General features: G+C 45.4%; 1 protein-coding gene across 1 annotated transcript; it reads right to left on the minus strand.

The window, feature by feature from the left end:
* Positions 1–430: 430 nt before the first annotated feature.
* On the minus strand, positions 431–16,000 carry LOC149301521 (uncharacterized). The gene is made up of 5 exons (XM_089484075.1): positions 15,953–16,000; positions 11,727–11,872; positions 9,048–9,214; positions 8,074–8,194; positions 431–1,463 (listed from the first exon to the last, which is right to left on the minus strand). The coding sequence occupies exons 3-5, from the start codon at positions 9,120–9,122 to the stop codon at positions 964–966; spliced, it is 696 nt and encodes a 231-aa protein (XP_089340201.1). The 5' UTR covers positions 9,123–9,214; positions 11,727–11,872; positions 15,953–16,000; the 3' UTR covers positions 431–963.
* Between the last annotated feature and the right edge of the window lie 2,033 nt (positions 16,001–18,033).

Genomic DNA, 18,033 nt, shown 5'->3' on the forward strand with positions numbered 1-18,033 from the left:
TGATCATGTGCAGGGATCACCAGGGCCTTACTGCTGCTGCTGTTTATTCCACTGGTGGCCTTTGAGGGAAGGGAAGGAGTGTACCAGGATTCAGCAGCCTCCCCTTCCTTCCTTCCTCCCTTCCTTCCGTCTTTTGAGGAGATTTTGAAGAGGCCGCAATGGAGCCCAGGAAAGGCAGGAAAGGAAGGCTCTGCTTTGGAAATAGTCTCTCTGTGTATACTGTATAGACACACATAGATAGATAGATAGATAGATAGATAGATAGATAGATAGACAGACAGACAGACAGACAGACAGACAGACAGACAGATGTGTGTTTGTCTCTGCTGTTCTTACTGCTGGGAATGGAGCTGAGGATTGAGGAGAGAAGAAAGTGTCAGTTTTGTGCATATTCACAAATTCTGTGCATCAAAGAATCCAGTGTGTTGAAATAGCAAAGACCTTTATTGAAAACACATATCAGAAATATGTATAAGCCAGAACTGCCTAGAATATATTGAAACCCCAAAACTTAAAACTCCAGCTTCTACCAAACCTAGCCCCCACCTACAATCCCCACCATCTATCCCCCATTATTAACCAGCCCCACTTTGCCATCCTTCTCACAGGCACAATCTCTCCCTGCCCCAGACATTTCAAGAAACTAGATCCCTTTCTGTTACTACAGGTCCCCAACTTTCTTCAGCCAACATCCCACAAATTCTGAATGCTATCATTGCTATTCTAGCTAGCTGCAACAAATCCCAGTCCCCCATCTAACCAACATAAACCATGACCCATAATCCGCAGCCAAATTTATAACCCAAAACAATTATCTATACTAGTAGCAATTAAAGCCTAAACTTAACAAAACATAACTTTAAAACATAAACAGACATATGGACAGAAAAAAATGTACAAATAAAATCATGAAGGCCTTTTCTTATTACTGCCGGATTGAAACAGTATTTTTGTATTCTTTCTTCAAAAAAATAATGTTCGTTCACTGCTTGGATGTGTGTGGCTCCTTCCTCTGTGGCCTCTCTGGTGCTTGAATAGGCCTGACCTCCACGAAAAGCATTTTCCACACTGCTGGCATTTGTATGGCTTCTCTCCTGTGTGGATTCTCTGGTGTGTCATTAGGCTTGACTGCTGAGAAAAACAGTTCCCACAATGCTGGCATTTGTATGGCTTCTCTCCGGTGTGGACTCTCTGATGTTTCACTAGGTATGACTTCTGAGAAAAACATTTGCCACAATGCTGGCATTTGTATGGCTTCTCGCCGGTGTGGACTCTCTGATGTTTCACTAGTTCTGACTTCCAAGAAAAACATTTTCCACAATGCTGGCATTTGTATGGCTTCTCTCCTGTGTGGACTCTCTTATGTCTCACTAGTTCTGACTTCCAAGAAAAACATTTTCCACAATGCTGGCATTTATATGACTTCTTTCCTGTGTGGACTCTCTCATGACTCAAATGTTTTTCTGTAAAGAAAGACAATGAGAGATAAGACTGAAAATCAGAGTTAAGAGAGGAGGGTGTTACCCCATGATTTAGCCCTCATTAACCCCTCCTTATTAGAGATTAATTTAAGAAAGGTGAATAACCCAAGCATGACCCTGCTGCTTATGCCCCTAAATACATGGAACAATTGTATCCTTACTTATAGGAGCTAGCAAAAAATGGGGATATTCCATTAAACATGTGCAAAAATACTTTGATTGACAGGTGGCATAATTTCCTGTGAGACTGCCATAGAGTCCTGATCCAGAGCCCAAGGCATGATGGAAGCTAAGTGCAGAGGATGCTTCATGCTGTTTGGCACCAGGAGATGACTCACAGCCAAAACAGTATGCAGCTCACATGCGGATTGGTGTGGTTTGGATTGTAGTTGTGTGTACAAGAGATGGTGAAGTTGATGGAAGTTGGAGAGGAGAGCTTGCAAATATTAGTATTATTTTGCAACTCAAGATAGAGAACCTCCATGGATTTCGATGAAATCAACTGTGTCTGTGACTTATTTTTAAGTGTGAAAAGTGGTCAGTGCACTACCAATATCTATATAGCTGAATATTTGCTTCCGTATTCTGCTATGTTATTGCTGAGCTGCATCTGGGAAGGTCACCCTCAGACTCTAGTGTATACTGGCTTTCAAACGCAATCGAAATTCAGAGCCAAGAAGGACCTGAGAGCCAGTGTGCTAATCATTTCTGTCTGATTACATTCAATTTGGTTTCAGACCATTCTTCAACCCGGGAAATATTCATAAGTTAATTAAACCTTTTTGAACACTCGGTTACAGGGATTTGTAACTGGTTGACTGGCTGAACCCAAAGGGTGCTCAATAATGGCTCCTTTTCATCCTGGAGAGAAGTGACCAGTGGGGTCCCACAGGGTTCTGTCCTGGGCCCAGTGCTATTCAACATCTTTATCAATGGTTTGGATGACAGAATTGGGGGTATACTTATCAAATTTGCAGATGGCACCAAATGAGGCGGAGTAGCTACTACCCCTGAGAACTGGATCAAATTTCAGAAAGACCTTAATAGATTAGAAAGCTGGGCCAATGCTAACAAAATGAATTTCATCACAGAGAAATGTAAGGTACTGCGATGAAGGGCGGAAAAATGAAATGCACAGAGATAGGATGGGTGACACCTGGCTGAACGAGACTACATGTGAAAGGGATCTAGGAGTCAAAGTAGACCGCAAGTTGAACATGAGTCAACAATGTGATGCGGCAGCTAAAAAGGCCAATGCAATTTTCGGCTGCATCAATAGAAGTATAGTGTCTAGATCAAGGGAAGTAATAGTGCCGCTCTATTCTGCTTTGGTCAGAGTCCGCCTGGAATATTGTTTTCAGTTCTGGGCACCACAATTTTAAAAGGATGTTCAGAAGCTGGAGAGTGTCCAAAGGAGGGTGACTGAAATGGTGAAGGGTCTGGAAACCATGAAGCCCTGTGAGGAGAGACTCAGGGAGCTGTGGATGTTTAGCCTGGAGAAGAGAAGGTTAAGAGTGATATTATAGCCCTGTTTAAATACTTGAAGGGATGTCATATTGAGAAGGGAGCAAGCTTGTTTTCTGCTGCTCCAGAGACTAGAACACGGAACAATGGAAGCAAGTCACAGGAAAAGAGATTCCACATCGACATTAAGAGGAACTTCCTGACAGTAAGGGCTTTTCGACAGTGGAACACACTCTACTTCGGAGTGTAGTGGAATCTCCTTCTTTGGAGGTCTTTAAGCAGAGGTTGGATGGCCATCTGCTGGGTATGCTTTGAATGAGAGTCCCTGCATGGCAGAAGGGGGGTTGGACTGGATGCTTCTATGATTCTATGATTAATATCTAAGGTGGAGAAACTCCAGCCCCTGGGCTAGATAAGACCTGTATTAATTTATGGATCTGATCCTGCTCCCAAGCAACAATTACAGTATAGGATCATAGGATCTTAGGAATATCTGCCCTGACTGACTGTTCTTTGACATCAGTCCAATTACAGACAGTCTGTTGGTTTACATGGCTAAGCATCTCAATGCACTCGCCAACTTCACTTGTCGCAGGAGCTCCTGACTTCTCTTCCCATTTCGAACCCTCAGCAATTGGAATCCAGATCCGCCTAGCTAAAGTATTACCATTATCAAAGTCTTACATCTCTTGACCACTCCCACCTGATATCTAGTTGTTGTCCATGTGTGAACGCTTATGTGTGTGTGTGTGTGTTTTGCTTTTCCCCTAAATAGAAGATAAAACCTATTTCAAGTGCATTTGGAATTCAGTGTGCTTCTGGGCCTGGCACAGTTGGGCTGAATCCCGAGGTCACTCTTGCCCCAACCAAACTATATCTCTCTTTTCAGCTAAGTACTAAATTCCCCTAAAAGCATAGGACTTGTGGGTGTCCTTCCCAGACTCCAGCATTTCGGGTAACAAAGGGCCTCTGGAATCAACTATGAAACTAAGCAAGCTCAGGTAGGAAAAGAAACATTAGAGAACAAGCAAGTTTTGTGTCTCCCTTTCCTACCTTCATAGATATTATAATTGCTAAATGGAACCCCTAAATATGTCTGAAAAACGTGGGGGGCATTCTCACTTAAGATTTACAACAATTTTAAATACAGCAGTTCATTGTAAAGCAACTTAAAATGCAGCGAGTTTTATCCTGCTTTTCAAATCGCTTTATCTTCATCGTTCCCATTTACTTAACATTTTATTTTGATTTGCTGTAATTGTCCTGGTTTTGTTCCCATTCATGGATGAATCGGTGTATATTTAAACCGGTTCTGTTACTTTTTCATTCACATTCACTTGTTTTGGCTGTCAATCAAAGCGACGTCATCATGACGTCACAATAATTCGGAGTAACATGCACCGATGTATCCTGTACCTGCATTCCCACTACCTGACTCCTCCTTGTCTGCGGAGACGCAACAGAAGAGCCTTGGATGCAGACGATTTTCATTGGTTGCTGCCTCTCCAAAAAATCTTTCCCCAAATCTCCAAGCCAGAAGGATGACTGCCTCTCTGGAGGAACTTCCCCCAGGCTCTCTGGGGTCTTTCTTCCAAGGCAGCCAAGCAGAAGTGCTTTGGGGAGGCAGGCAGTTTTCTCTCTCCCTCAACCATCCTTCCCCACGAATAACAAAAGAGAGGGAGAGAGAAAACTGCCTCCCCAAAGCACTTCTGCTTGGCTGCATCCGAGGCTCTTCTGTTGCGTCTCCGCAGACAAGAAGGAGCCTTATTTGTCCTCTTCTGTGTCTCCCCATATTAACTGCCATAACTCAGTGCTAGGGAATCCTGGGAATGGTAGTTTATTATGGCACCAGCACTCTCTGGCAGAGGAGGATAAATGTCTCACAAACACAACAGTTCCCATAATTCCTTAGTACTGAGCCAGGGCAGGTTAAGTGGTCTCAAACTGTATTATTTCTACAGTGGGTTTTGAACTACAGATGAGGTTTTTTCATAAATTATAAAAGTTGTTACTTTATAATTCACCTTAATACACACACACACACACACACACACACACACACACACACACAAATATACATTCATATGTGTATATATACATGCGTGCAAACACACACATACACAAGCTGCCTTGCTGTCCCTGGGGAGAGATCTTAAAGACTTAAAGACTTAAAGACACACCTCCCTGGCCCAGCCTCTCTCCTCCTCTTTGCAGCCTGGCTTATGGACTCTGCGTGAATGAGTGTGTGGTTTTCGACTGTGCAAAGGGAGAGAGGGCATTTTGGAAGTCCTCCTGGACAGGGGGGAGCAATGGAGGATGTGCCTTGGGAAAGGAGCGCATGGAATCAGGCTGGCTTATGGACCCAGCCTCCTCCTTTCTGTGTGTGTGTGTGTGTGTGTGTGTGTGTGTGCGTGTTTGGAAAATCGGATCAAGGAGGAGAAGGCAGTGGGTTTAAGTGGCTAGAGACTGCATCCAAAGCCCAGGGTTGGAAAATCGGATCAAGGAGGAGAAGGCAGTAGGTTGAAGTGGAATACACACACACACACACATCCAGGGTTTCCTATGTCTCCCCAAATTCCGTTTGGGAAAGAGAGAAGGAAAGGCTCTATTTCCTCCCAGATTGCTGTGCATCCACCCTCTCCTCCGTTACAAATGGTGTTCAATGGCTCTCCTCACACAGAGGGGAGGTTGCAATCCACCGGGGGAAGCCTCTAAGAGTCCTTTGACTGATGCAGGTGCTTGAGCGGCTGGGACATCAGGAGCTTAAAGTGCTGAAGAGATTAAGCTCCTGTAAACAATTAAAAAATTGATAATCCTTATCTCTTATTGAAAGACCACCGCGGACAAAGGGGTGAGGGAAACAAAGATAGCAACGGCGACGACGGATGGGGACAGAAAGGGCGACTCCCCAGAGCCAGCCCATCGTGCTCTGCTGCTCCCATCCAGTTAACCCGATTTCAGAGGCTGATCGTTCCTATTTAAATACTCTGATTCCTGTCCCGAATCAAGGGAAAATTGTAGGTTCGACCCTTCTATTTTTTTAACCTGGTATATAAGCCCTTAACACGGATTAAATAAAAACCTGGGTTAAGATTTGGATCTTAGCGGGAACGATTGCGGGTTAATCTAGAACTGTTCTAGAGTTAATTCGGTTTCTAATAGGAACGCTATACCTTGAATTCGATTTGTAACCCAGAGTTTAAGCCAGTGAGAATGCCCCCAAGGATTTGAGCTGGTTCTCAGAAGTTCACTCAATCCAGTTCTTAAAACCTGTCAGGTTGCTGGCTGCCTCCCAATCCCCAAGGCCCCTCTCCTGGCCCTTCCCAGAGGTCCCTTCCTCTCCGCACAGAGCTAGGCAATCCTGGCTTTGCTCCTGCCTTCCCCTCCTGGCTCCCAGAGGCCGGATCCCCTTCCCTTTCTCCCTCCGCTCTCCAACCTTCCCATTTGCCCATCTGCACTGCTTTACCATTTCACCTTCAACATCTCTTCCCTGCCTTTCTATTTTTCACATTCCTTCCATCTCTCTATCACAGACAGAAACACACCCACAGAGTGTGTGTGATGCATAAAAGGGACACTCTGAAGCCCATTTGTTGAGAAAGGCAGGATAATCAATATACAAATAACTCATTGGGAAAGGCAGAGCAAGGGGGATTGGGACCTGGACTTCAATTTTGGTGAAGGTCAAGTGCCAGAGAGCAGCCTTAAAACAGCCTTAAGACATCTCTAAGACAGGGATGGACTACTGTTGTTGATGGGGTGTGTGGTCACATTGCCCCCCAGGGGATCTCAGGAGCACCCCCACATGGTATTCCCTGGGGGGGGGAGACAAATAATATTTTGCCCCTCAATATCCGACAGCATGCCTTTTGCCCCTGTTCTCTGAGACATTGCAGGGCCAAGGGAGCCATTTTACACAAGCCTCTCCACAGTCTCAAAACACTGGAGAAGGGGCCAAAAAAGGCAGCAGACTTGGTCATGGATGGGCTGAGGAGCATTTGGAGCCAAAAACATTTTTCTCCATGGTTCCTTCCCTCAAAATCCTAGAATTGACAGTTTAGGATAGGATATTTAGAATCCTTAGATAGTGGAAAGCAATAGTGCCTCACTAAACTACAAATTCCAAGATTTCACAGAAAGTTGCTATGACAGTTAAACTATGTGTGAAAGGGATTTAGGAGCCCTGGTAGACCACAACTCGAACCGGGATCAACAGTGTGATGCAGCAACTAAAAAGGCCAATGTGATCCTAGGCGACATCAATGCGAGTATAGTGTTATGGCAAGGGGTTGGACTGGATGGCCCTTCTAGGTTCTTTCAACTCTATGATTCTATGTTATAGATGAAGGTAAGTAATAGTGCAACTCTATTCTGCTTTGGTCAGGCCCCCACTTGGAATACTGTGTCCACATCTGGTCACCACAATTCAAAAGGGATGTTGAGAAGCTGGAGAGCAATGAAAATGGTGAAGGGTCTGGAAACCATCAAGCCCTATGAGGAGTGGTTTAGGGAGCTGGGAATGTTTCGCCTGGAGAAGAGAAGGTTAAGGGTGGATATGATAGCCCTGTTCAAATATTTGAAGAGATACTGAGGATGGAGCAAGCTTGCTTTCTGCTGCTCTAGAGCAAAGGACACGGAACAATGGACGCAAGCCACAGGAAAAGAAGTTCTACCTAAACATTAAGAGGAACTTCTTGACAGTAAGAGCTATTCAACAGTGGAATATACTCCCTCAGAACGTGGTGCCATCTCATTATTGTTGTTGTTGTTGTTATTATTATTATTATTATTATTAATTTTTTTTAGTCATCAACATGCTTGTAGAAAGCATGGGATGAGTCCTTCCTGAATCTTCGTTCATGCAGAAAAGCCAGAGAATTTCTAAAGTACTCCTTCTTTGAAGGACTTTAAAGGACTTTGAAGGTCTATAAACAAAGGCTGGGTGGACATCTGTCGGGGATGCTTTCAATGTGTTTCCTGCATGGCAAGGGATTGAACCAGATGGTCCTTGTGGTCCATTCCAGCTCTATGATTCTATGATTCTAAAGTGGAATCATAGTGCCATGATAATGTAGTATGAAAGGGCCCTCAGTCTTTATAGGAAGATCAATGAATTCAGCTTCCTTACCCACAGAGGCCACATTCTCGTAATTCTCTATCATCACATAATTGTACATAAGTCTCTGCTTCTTTGTCAACAGTTTCCATTTATCCTCAGTGAAATATACTGCCACATCCGCAAAGGTCACCTGCAATAGAAAATAGCCCTCATTCTGAGAATGACTAATAAAAAGGGTGGGGGGAAGCACATGATGCATCCCAACAATTATTTGATCACCTCAGAATTTAGTCCAGGAAATAAACTTTACATTCTGTTAGCAAGAAAAAAGCTACTGCCTTTGAAATCCAGTTTGTCTTGAATCTTTTCAATATACTATGCAATATAATAAACAATATACTTTAGGCCATGGCTGGGCTATTGATGATGGATTAGGATATTGACTATCCCAACACATACAGTACATTTAGCCATCAAAGAATTATGTTGCATTTAGACATTTCTTGGCACATTTCAGAGGCAAATGTCATTTTTAAAAAGCAGTTCTCGGAAGCACTGTGGGTTTGAAGGCCATGGGGCCACCCCCACTTTATATTCAGGTACATTCTCCCATATCACCCAACACTTCACAGATGGGAAAAACAAGACACATGTGGGCAAGCAACACCAAAAAGTGGTGAAGGTGGTCAAAGTTGTTTATGAGGAAGATCACACAAGCAGGGAAGCACACAACAGTTTGCTTTTCCCTCAGACTCGCAGCAAGGGCAACTCCCTGCCCCTTTCTTTCTTATCCTCTCCTCACTTTTGAGTTGATGGAGTGCAAACTCCTTGGCACTCCTTATGCAGAAATTGAAATGAGCTGAAGAAAAGGGAAAGTGGGAGGAGGAGAGAGAAACCAGGACATTTTAAAAGCCCCTGAAATAATGGGGTGGCCGAGGATTAACCAGGACTGTCTCTGCCAAACTCGGACAGTATTTTATTTGCTTCCTTTCATAAATTGGCCCAGCAGTGACACAGATGAAGCTAATAGGATAGTGACTCACCCAAGAGCTGTTGTACTTGGGCAGCCTCTGTCTGTTGGAGCCCAGCCCCCTCGGCTTGGCCTCTGTGTCGGCCATCAGGTGGGCAGGGGGTCCTGGTGAACCTGAACTTGGGTCACTTCCAGCAAGAGAGGCCCAAAGCCATGTACAAGGAGGCCGAGATGAAGTTCCTGAGGAAAGGGACCGGGGTTAGGATTGGCTTGGCAAGAAACTCTGCAGCAATCAAAGGCACAGAAATCAGGATCCTTCTGGTGACATACGCAGGTGACATATGCCTCCTTTGCGCCAATGCAGAGGTGGGCATCCTCTTCCTCCCTCTGCACCAAACAAAGCCCCCTGGAGCTAACATAGATTCACTGCAGCTCCCCTACACAACAGATACTCCATGCTTTCTTAGAGTGGAGGGGGATTAGGAGATGAGGAATTGGAGAGGGCCCTGGTTATGTCCCTGTAGCTAGATGTGAAATGAGTGCATCATTTGTTGAAACCTCCTGACCTCCCCAGTGGCCCTCAGAGGAAGATTTCTTCATTTTGCTTCTGGCTACATAAACACAGCTGGATGCTTCTCCAATAGCTCACACCCAATACTCTCACCAGGCATGGAATGGCCATGCGGGATGGCTTCCACAACTCTATGGGAGGACCTGTGTCAGTGAATGGCCAGTTGTAGCCTCATTCCACCTGGAGCAATACTGGAGAATAGAGAGTTCTGCTGGGTCAGGCTGTCTAGCCTGATGGCCTCTCATTTTCCCAGTGGCCAAACCAGTTGCCCTCCAACCCCCAGGGAGGCCCCCAGTCAAGTAGGGAAGGAAAGGAGCCCTCTCTTCTCTGGTTGCCCCCTTTCTGTGGTATTCAGCCCTCCCCCCAACATTGAGGGGCACCAGAGGTTTGAGTTGATGGGAAGGAAATACCCTATTCCCATGGCAGCCTTCTGCATCCAGAGAAGCCACAATTCTTAATTGTCTCTGCCTATGTGGAGAGTGCCTATTTTCCACACTGTTGCCTGGCCATCTTGGCTTGGGAATGTCCTGTTCTAGCCACATGCAGGATTAAATCGTAGCCTGTATCCTATCCCATACTTAGTCCTGATCAGAGTAGACTCACTCAATCTCTTATGAATTGACTCACCAGTCAATGATAGGTTCAGTGGGTCTATGCTAAGGTTAACCAACAGGATTCAGGTCTCCTCAGACTTTAAATTCAGAGAAGTTGCAACAGAAAGTAGAAAATATATATACAGAATTATGCATTGTATAAAATTCAATAAAAATTATATTTAAAAAAGACTTTAAATGCAGGAATGCTAATTTTTCCATGCTGTGCATAATCGCTGATGAGAATTTGATTTCTCTTTCATGCAGAGGAGGAGGAGGACCTCCTTTATGGAAAGATTCTAGAGTAGATCATTAAACAGGGATTCTGTGAACATCTAGAAGGCAATGCCATATTCACAAAAAGTCAACATGGGTTTTAGAGAAACAAGTTATGACAGACAAATCTAATCTCGATAGTTGATCTTGGTAGATGAAGAGAATGCTGTGGATATAATATATCTTGATTTCAGTAATAATCCCATGAAGTCACCATACTACACAAGACCATAACAATAATACATTTTGTGTATATTATGTCTCAGGCAATATCCTTGAAGACTTGCTCTTCCAGTCCTAGACTTTCTGGCCTTCAACAGGAACCATTTTAAACCTTAGTTAACAATTGACACATCTGAACATTTTCAATACAATTTAGAAATATATTTTAGCAGAAGCCTCTTTTTTCAGCCTTGCGCTAATGGAGCTGGTCCAGCCTAATTTTCTCCCTCGTAGGCCGAAAGATGACAGTTATGGAGGGAGGAGCCTCTTTCTTCAGCCTAGCCCTGATGGAGTTGGGCCAGACTAATTTTCTCCCTGGCAGGACGAAAGATGTCAGTTATGGAGGGTGGAGCCTCTTTCTTCAGCCTAGCCCTGATGGAGCTGGGCCAGCCTAATTTTCTTCCTGGCAGGCTGAAAGATGACAGTTATGGAGGGAGGAGCCTCTTTCTTCAGCCTAGCCCTGATGGAGCTGGGCCAGCCTAATTTTCTCCCGAACAGGCCAAAGGGTGACAGTTATGGGGAGGAGCTTCTTTTTTCAGGCTAGCCCTGATGGAGCTGGGCCAGCCTATTCACCCCCTCACACTCTGAAGGATGACAGTTATGGTGGGAGGAGCCTCTTTCTTCAGCCTAGCCCTGATGGAGCTGGGCCAGCCTATTCTCTCCCTCACAGGCCGAAGGGTGACAGTTATGGAGGGAGAAGCCTCTTTCTTCAGGCTAGCCCTGATGGAGCTGGGCCAGCCTATTCTCTCCCTCACTGTCCGAAGGATGACAGTAAGGCCTTTGACAAGGTTGCCCTTGGCATTCTTGCAGAGAAGAGATTTTGGGCTGTATTAATAGAAGTATAGTGTCTAGATGAACGTAAGTAATAGTGCCACTTTCTTCTGCTCTGGTCAGGCCCTACCTGGAATATTTTGTCCAGTTCTGGGCACCACAATGCAAAAAGGATTTTGAGAAACTGGAGCATGTCCAAAGGAGAGCGACTAAAATGGTACAGGATTTGGAAACTCTCTCAGCTGCAACCTTTCCATACAATCCTGGACTGAAACATTTAAACAAAGGTCTTCTTTCAGCTCCAGGAATAAAGACCTACCTTCAGTACAAAGACCCTGATTCCTGCGCTTCCAGAAAGGCCTCTCCTGCAGTCCTTTATGGCCGGAGCTTCCCTGGGTCAGAGGCCGTCTCCTCAACCGTAGAGAAGGGTTGCTCTGAGTGCGAAGGAGGAGGAGGTCCACAGGGCTGAGGGAGGGAAGGCAATGGGGAAAGGTCAGTGCCAATGGCCATGGAGGGCAGAAGGTGACAATGCCTAGGAAACTCCTCTGAGTCCCAGCCATTCTAGGAATGAGTGGCAAGAATTAGTCCAGGGGGATGAGGGGGGGTTCCTTTCTCAAAGCGGGAGGCAAGGACCGGTGGGACCCTCCCCAGCTCTTGCCGAAAGGGAGGGTCTCTTTCCCCACCTCTCTCTCCCAGCCCCCAAAGCCCAGCCTCCCCACTGGCCCTGAGTCTGCCTCCCTGCCTCCCTTCCTCTGACCCCACAGGCCCCTTCCTTCCTTCGCCCCAAAATGGAGGGCCAGAAGCACAAAGAGACACACTGTTTTCCTTTTGGCCCAAGGAGCCTGGCCTCCTTCTCTCTCTGGAGCCTCAGGAGAGAAAGAGATGCCTCTGTTCAACTGAGGCCTCAGAGAAGGTTCTGGAACATTATTCCCCACAGTCACAAGCAGCACAAAATAGCCACCAGAACACAAAATGGCCTCCAGAACACTAAATGGCTTCCGGAACACAAGATGGCCGCCTCTGCCTCAGCAGTTGGCAGTTGGAGGCCTTCAGGGAACCCATAATGGAGGATGAAAGGGCCCCAAATTGGAAGGGACCCCAAACAGGATTTCTGATCCTAAAGAAAGGTTTCCTGATGGCACCTGATGGCTGTGAGAACACAAAAAGTACCTAAACATAAGGATTAGACAGAAAAACAAACTGCTTATATTTAAAAAAGCAAAACCATTTTAAAAGGATAAAAATTTGACTTGGGTGCTTCTATCCTTTTACAAACGACTCAGGCTGTATCTGCACTACAGAAATAATCCATTTCGAAACCGCTTTAACTCTCCTGGTTCCATCCTATGGAATCCTAGGATCTGTAGTTTGTTGTGGCATGAGAGCTCTCTGGCAGAGAAGGCTAAGTGTCCAAAGGTAAAATCCCAGGATTCCATAGCACTGAGCGGTTAAAGCGGTGTCAAAGGACCTTATTTCTATAGTGCGGATGCAACCTTTTTGGGAAAGGGGCTGATGCTGGAGAAAAGAAGAGGAATGCAGAAGCAAAGGAGGACGGATGGACGGAGGGCCACCTGCAGCTGGACTGGCCTCCCTGAGCGGTCAAGGCCTGAGCTGGGTTGTGGACCTAAACACCTAAACATTTTCCTGATGCTATTGAAAGGAGGAACCTCATCCCCTCCTTAATTACAATCAATAGTGAAAGATATTAATCTTGATATTAAGAGTGCCCATCGTCCACAACCCAGCTCAGGCCTTGACTCCCCACGACAGTTTTGCATTAAGAGTCGCCATAAGTCAGAAATGACTTTAAGGCACACAACAACAAAAAGAATATATTGTATAAACTCACATATAAGTCTAGAAACTTTAGTCAAAAAAATGAACCCCAAAAATCTGGGTCAACTTATCTATGGGTCAGTATAAGTACCGTACCTTAACTCTTATCAAAATAGGAACCATTCCCTTCTCTGAGTTGAGTGGCGAAAAGCGAAATCTTAGTCCATCCCGGGAGAACCTAAAAGAAATGCCTACTCTCTCCGTTGTGGCATTGCCTCTGGCCTTTTTGAATGGCTGGGTGGGCAAACAGTGGTGCGATTTGGCATTATTTTCCTTTCCTTCATCCTTTGTTACATTCCCCTAAGTTTACCCTCGACTTACATCCAGTCCAACCCCATTCTGCCATGCAGGAATACACAAAGCACTCCTTACAGATGGCCATCCAGCCTCTGTTTAAAGACCTCCAAAGGAGACTCCACCACTTTCCAAGGGAGCGTGTCTCAATGTGAAACAGCTTTTACTGTCAGGAAGTTGTTGCTAACGTTGAGGTGAAATAGGAAGCTATGGAAAGAATGTTTAGGTGGAATAGGAGGCAGTCTGGTCACCCTGTGTGTATGTGTGCATATACAGTGTGTACGTGTATGTGTGTGTGTGTGTGTGTGTGTGTGTGTATATATATATATATATATATATATATAATAGAATCATAGAGTTAGAAGAGACCACAAGGGCCATCCAATCCAACTCCCTGCCATGCAGGATCATAGTGGAGTCTCGGAGTGTAGTGGAGTCTCCTTCTACGGAGGTCTTTAAGCAGAGGCTGGATGGCCATCTGTCATTGGGGATGCTTTGATTGGTATTTCCTGCATGGCAGAATGGGGTTGGATTGGATGGTCCTTGGGGTCTCTTCCAACTCTACGATTCTATGATTCCTATATATTCAGAGGGCAAGCGAGAGATTTACAGAGAGAAAAGAGAGAGAGAGATTATACACACACACACACACACACCTCCATATTTGCGGCCTTGACTTTTGAAGATTTGATTATTCACAGATTTGATTAATATGTTCTCTCTAGGAATCTCTAGGTCCTCCTCCAGTGCAACTCTATGGTCAATGTCTGTTGGACGATGACCACAGAGTTGAGCTGCAGGACCTAGAGATTCCTAGAGAGGTACCACCTCAGGTAGAAACATGGTGTTTTTGTTATTTGCGGTTTTCCCATATTCATGGGGGTCTTGTGCCTCTAACCCTAGTGAATATTGAGGGACAAGTATACACACACACACACACACATATATATATATATATATAGAGAGAGAGAAAGAGAAACAACATATATATATATTCCTGGTGTGTGTGTATATAGACACATGCATATTTCTATATGCTACTAGTGTGTGTGTGTGTGTGTGTGTGTGTATGTACAGAGAGAGAGAGAGAGAAAGAGAGAGAGAGAAAATATATGTATTTCTGGTGTGTATGTATGTGTATATATTTTCCTCATATACTCCTAGATTGCTTACATATACATACATACATATATATACACATATAGAAAGCAATATATATAAACAGAAAGAGCAGAAATATATTTATTTCTGGTGTATACACACACACATTCCTATATGCTCCTAGAGTGCTTACATATATATATATATATATATATATAGAGAGAGAGAGAGAGAGAGAACATATATATATATATTACCGGTGTGTGTGTGTGTGTGTATAGACAGAGAGAGAGAACATATATATGTATTCCTGGTGTCTATGTGTATATATTTTCCTCATATACTCCTAGATTGCTTACATAAAGCCCTAAATGGCTAGGGCCCAGGGTACTTGGAGGACCCCCTCTCCCCATACAGTCCGCCCCACACTCTCAGATCGGGCGGGAAACATTTGCTAAGAGTTCCAAAGTCATCTTCTCAGAGAGCATTTTCTATCGCAGCCCCACAGATTTGGAACTCTCTGCCAGACGAACTCCGCTCAGTCACCTCTTTAGATCTATTTAGGAGAAATCTGAAGACCCATCTTTTCCATCAAGCTTTCCCCCATGTGCCTGAATATTTTTTCTCTCCTCCCTTGATGCACATTATTCGATCCAGCTATTTTGTTGTACGGCTTTTAATTATATGGTTTTAATGGACTGTAATATAATGTTTTTTTAGATTCTCTTGTATAATTTTTTAATTGGTATGGGTAGTTTGTTTGCACTGTCAGGGATATATGTTGTTGTTATTGTTTTATTTTATGTTGTAAACCGCTATCATCTATATAGGAATAGCGGTATATAAATACATTTTCATTCATTTATTTTCATTCATATACATATACATACATACATGCATACATATATATAGAAACAATATATATATATATATATATATATATATATAAAAACAGAAAGAGCACAAATATATCTATTTCATATATATATATATATATACACACACACACAATTCCTATATGCTCCTAAAGTGCTTACATATATATATATATATATATATATATATAGAGAGAGAGAGAGAGAGAGAGAGAGAGAGTATATATTTACACATTCCTTGAGGAGCGTGGTCTCCCCAAACCATGCCTGGGGTACCTAGGGCTCCAAGCCATCCCCCTCCCTGCTGCTGGGGATGATGGGGGCTGTAGTCTTGGCATCCTGCTCCCTCTGCAAGGCTCCCAAGTTCTCCCCATTTCTCTCAGGGCGCCCATGTCCTTCTGCTCCAGAGAAAGCCCCGTTCAAAGGCTGAGACCCTTACCCTCCGCCTCCAGCTTGACCCCTTTCGCAGGTAGTATCTGCAGCAGAAGAGAACAAGTGGATGAGAAGCAGCTGCTTCCCATGATCTCAGGAAGAGAGAGGAAAGAAAGAAGGTGGGAGGAAGCCCCAGGGAGAAAGGCCTTCTAGGAAATGTAGTCCTGGCAGTGACTGCTTGTCGCTCTAGGAAGCGACTGATGGAGTCAAAGGGAACTACAACTCCCGGCAACCTCCAGCAAACAGAGAAAAGTGTTTTGGCCCAATGCATCATGGGAAATGGAGTTCGCCCCAGGGAAAAGGAAAAAGAGACGGGCTTCATGCCCATTGGAGGGTGAAGGGCGCCCGTGTGCAACCTAGAGAGGAGAGCATGCTGGGGGATGTAGTCTTTTGCCTTTCTGAGGATAGTTTTATTATTATTGTTGTTGTTGTTGTTGTTATTGTTATTGTTACTATTCTGTGTGTTTAAGGTCCCCCTAACTGTGCCCTTTCAGAGAATTTTTTGGACTCCAGCTCCCAGAAGCCTCTGCCATGTTGGCCAACGTCCTGGGTTTCTGGGAGCTGAAGTCCAAGAAAACCCCCTTAAAGGGCACAGAAGAGGCCTGGACATCAACCAGCCCAAACAGCTAGGACGCATGCGCACGCAACCCACATGTGCGAAAGGGGAGGGGCGAGTTGAATACATAGGATCAGGAAGATGGAAAGGAGACCCAAGGGCCATCCAACCCAGGCCCTTCTTCTGCCAAACAGGGATATATAGAGAGGGAAGGGAACTCCAAGGGCCATCCAGTCCAGCCCCTTCTTCTGCCATGCAGGGATATATAGAGTCCTAGAGGTGGAAGGGAACCCCAAGGGCCATCCAGTCCAGCCCCTTCTTCTGCCAAGCAGGGATATATAGAGTCCTAGAGGTGGAAGGGAACCCCAAGGCCATCCAGTCCAGCCCCTTCTTCTGCCAAGCAGGGATATATAGAGAGGGAAGGGAACTCCAAGGGCCATCCAGTCCAGCCCCTTCTTCTGCCAAGCAGGGATATATAGAGTCCTAGAGGTGGAAGGGAACCCCAAGGCCATCCAGTCCAGCCCCTTCTTCTGCCAAGCAGGGATATATAGAGAGGGAAGGGAACTCCAAGGGCCATCCATCCAGCCCCTTCTTCTGCCAAGCAAGGATATATAGAGTCCTAGAGGTAGAAGGGAACCCCAAGGGCCATCCAGTCCAGCCCCTTCTTCTGCCAAACAGGGATATATAGAGAGGGAAGGGAACTCCAAGGGCCATCCAGTCCAGCCCCTTCTTCTGCCAAGCAGGGATATATAGAGAGGGAAGGGAACTCCAAGGGCCATCCAGTCCAGCCCCTTCTTCTGCCAAGCAGGGATATATAGAGTCCTAGAGGTGGAAGGGAACCCCAAGGGCCATCCAATCCAGCCCCTTCTTCTGCCAAACAGGGATATATAGAGAGGGAAGGGAACTCCAAGGGCCATCCAGTCCAGCCCCTTCTTCTGCCAAGCAGGGATATATAGAGGTGGAAGGGAACCCCAAGGGCCATCCAGTCCAGCCCCTTCTTCTGCCAAGCAGGGATATATAGAGAGGGAAGGGAACTCCAAGGGCCATCCATCCAGCCCCTTCTTCTGCCAAGCAGGGATATATAGAGTCCTAGAGGTGGAAGGGAACCCCAAGGGCCATCCAGTCCAGCCCCTTCTTCTGCCAAACAGGGATATATAGAGAGGGAAGGGAACTCCAAGGGCCATCCAGTCCAGCCCCTTCTTCTGCCAAGCAGGGATATATAGAGTCCTAGAGGTGGAAGGGAACCCCAAGGCCATCCAGTCCAGCCCCTTCTTCTACCAAGCAGGGATATATAGAGAGGGAAGGGAACTCCAAGGGCCATCCATCCAGCCCCTTCTTCTGCCAAGCAGGGATATATAGAGTCCTAGAGGTGGAAGGGACACCCAAGGGCCATCCAGTCCAGCCCCTTCTTCTGCCAAGCAGGGATATATAGAGAGGGAAGGGAACTCCAAGGGCCATCCATCCAGCCCCTTCTTCTGCCATGCAGGGATATATAGAGTCCTAGAGGTGGAAGGGAACCCCAAGGCCATCCA

The sequence above is a fragment of the Sceloporus occidentalis genome, unplaced genomic scaffold, assembly GCF_023333645.1.
Source record: "Sceloporus occidentalis isolate IW3139 unplaced genomic scaffold, rSceOcc1.0.p SCAF_21, whole genome shotgun sequence".
Lineage (NCBI taxonomy): Eukaryota > Metazoa > Chordata > Lepidosauria > Squamata > Phrynosomatidae > Sceloporus > Sceloporus occidentalis.

Bases quoted from the DNA above. Each gene is read 5' to 3' on its own strand.
- LOC149301521 (XM_089484075.1), bottom strand. From the start codon at position 9,122: ATGGCCGACACAGAGGCCAAGCCGAGGGGGCTGGGCTCCAACAGACAG. The intron at 8,195-9,047 runs GTGAGTCACTAT...TTTCTATTGCAG, and splicing joins CCAAGTACAACAGCTCTTGG to GTGACCTTTGCGGATGTGGC. The intron at 1,464-8,073 runs GTAAGGAAGCTG...CTTTCTTTACAG, and splicing joins CGAGAATGTGGCCTCTGTGG to AAAAACATTTGAGTCATGAG.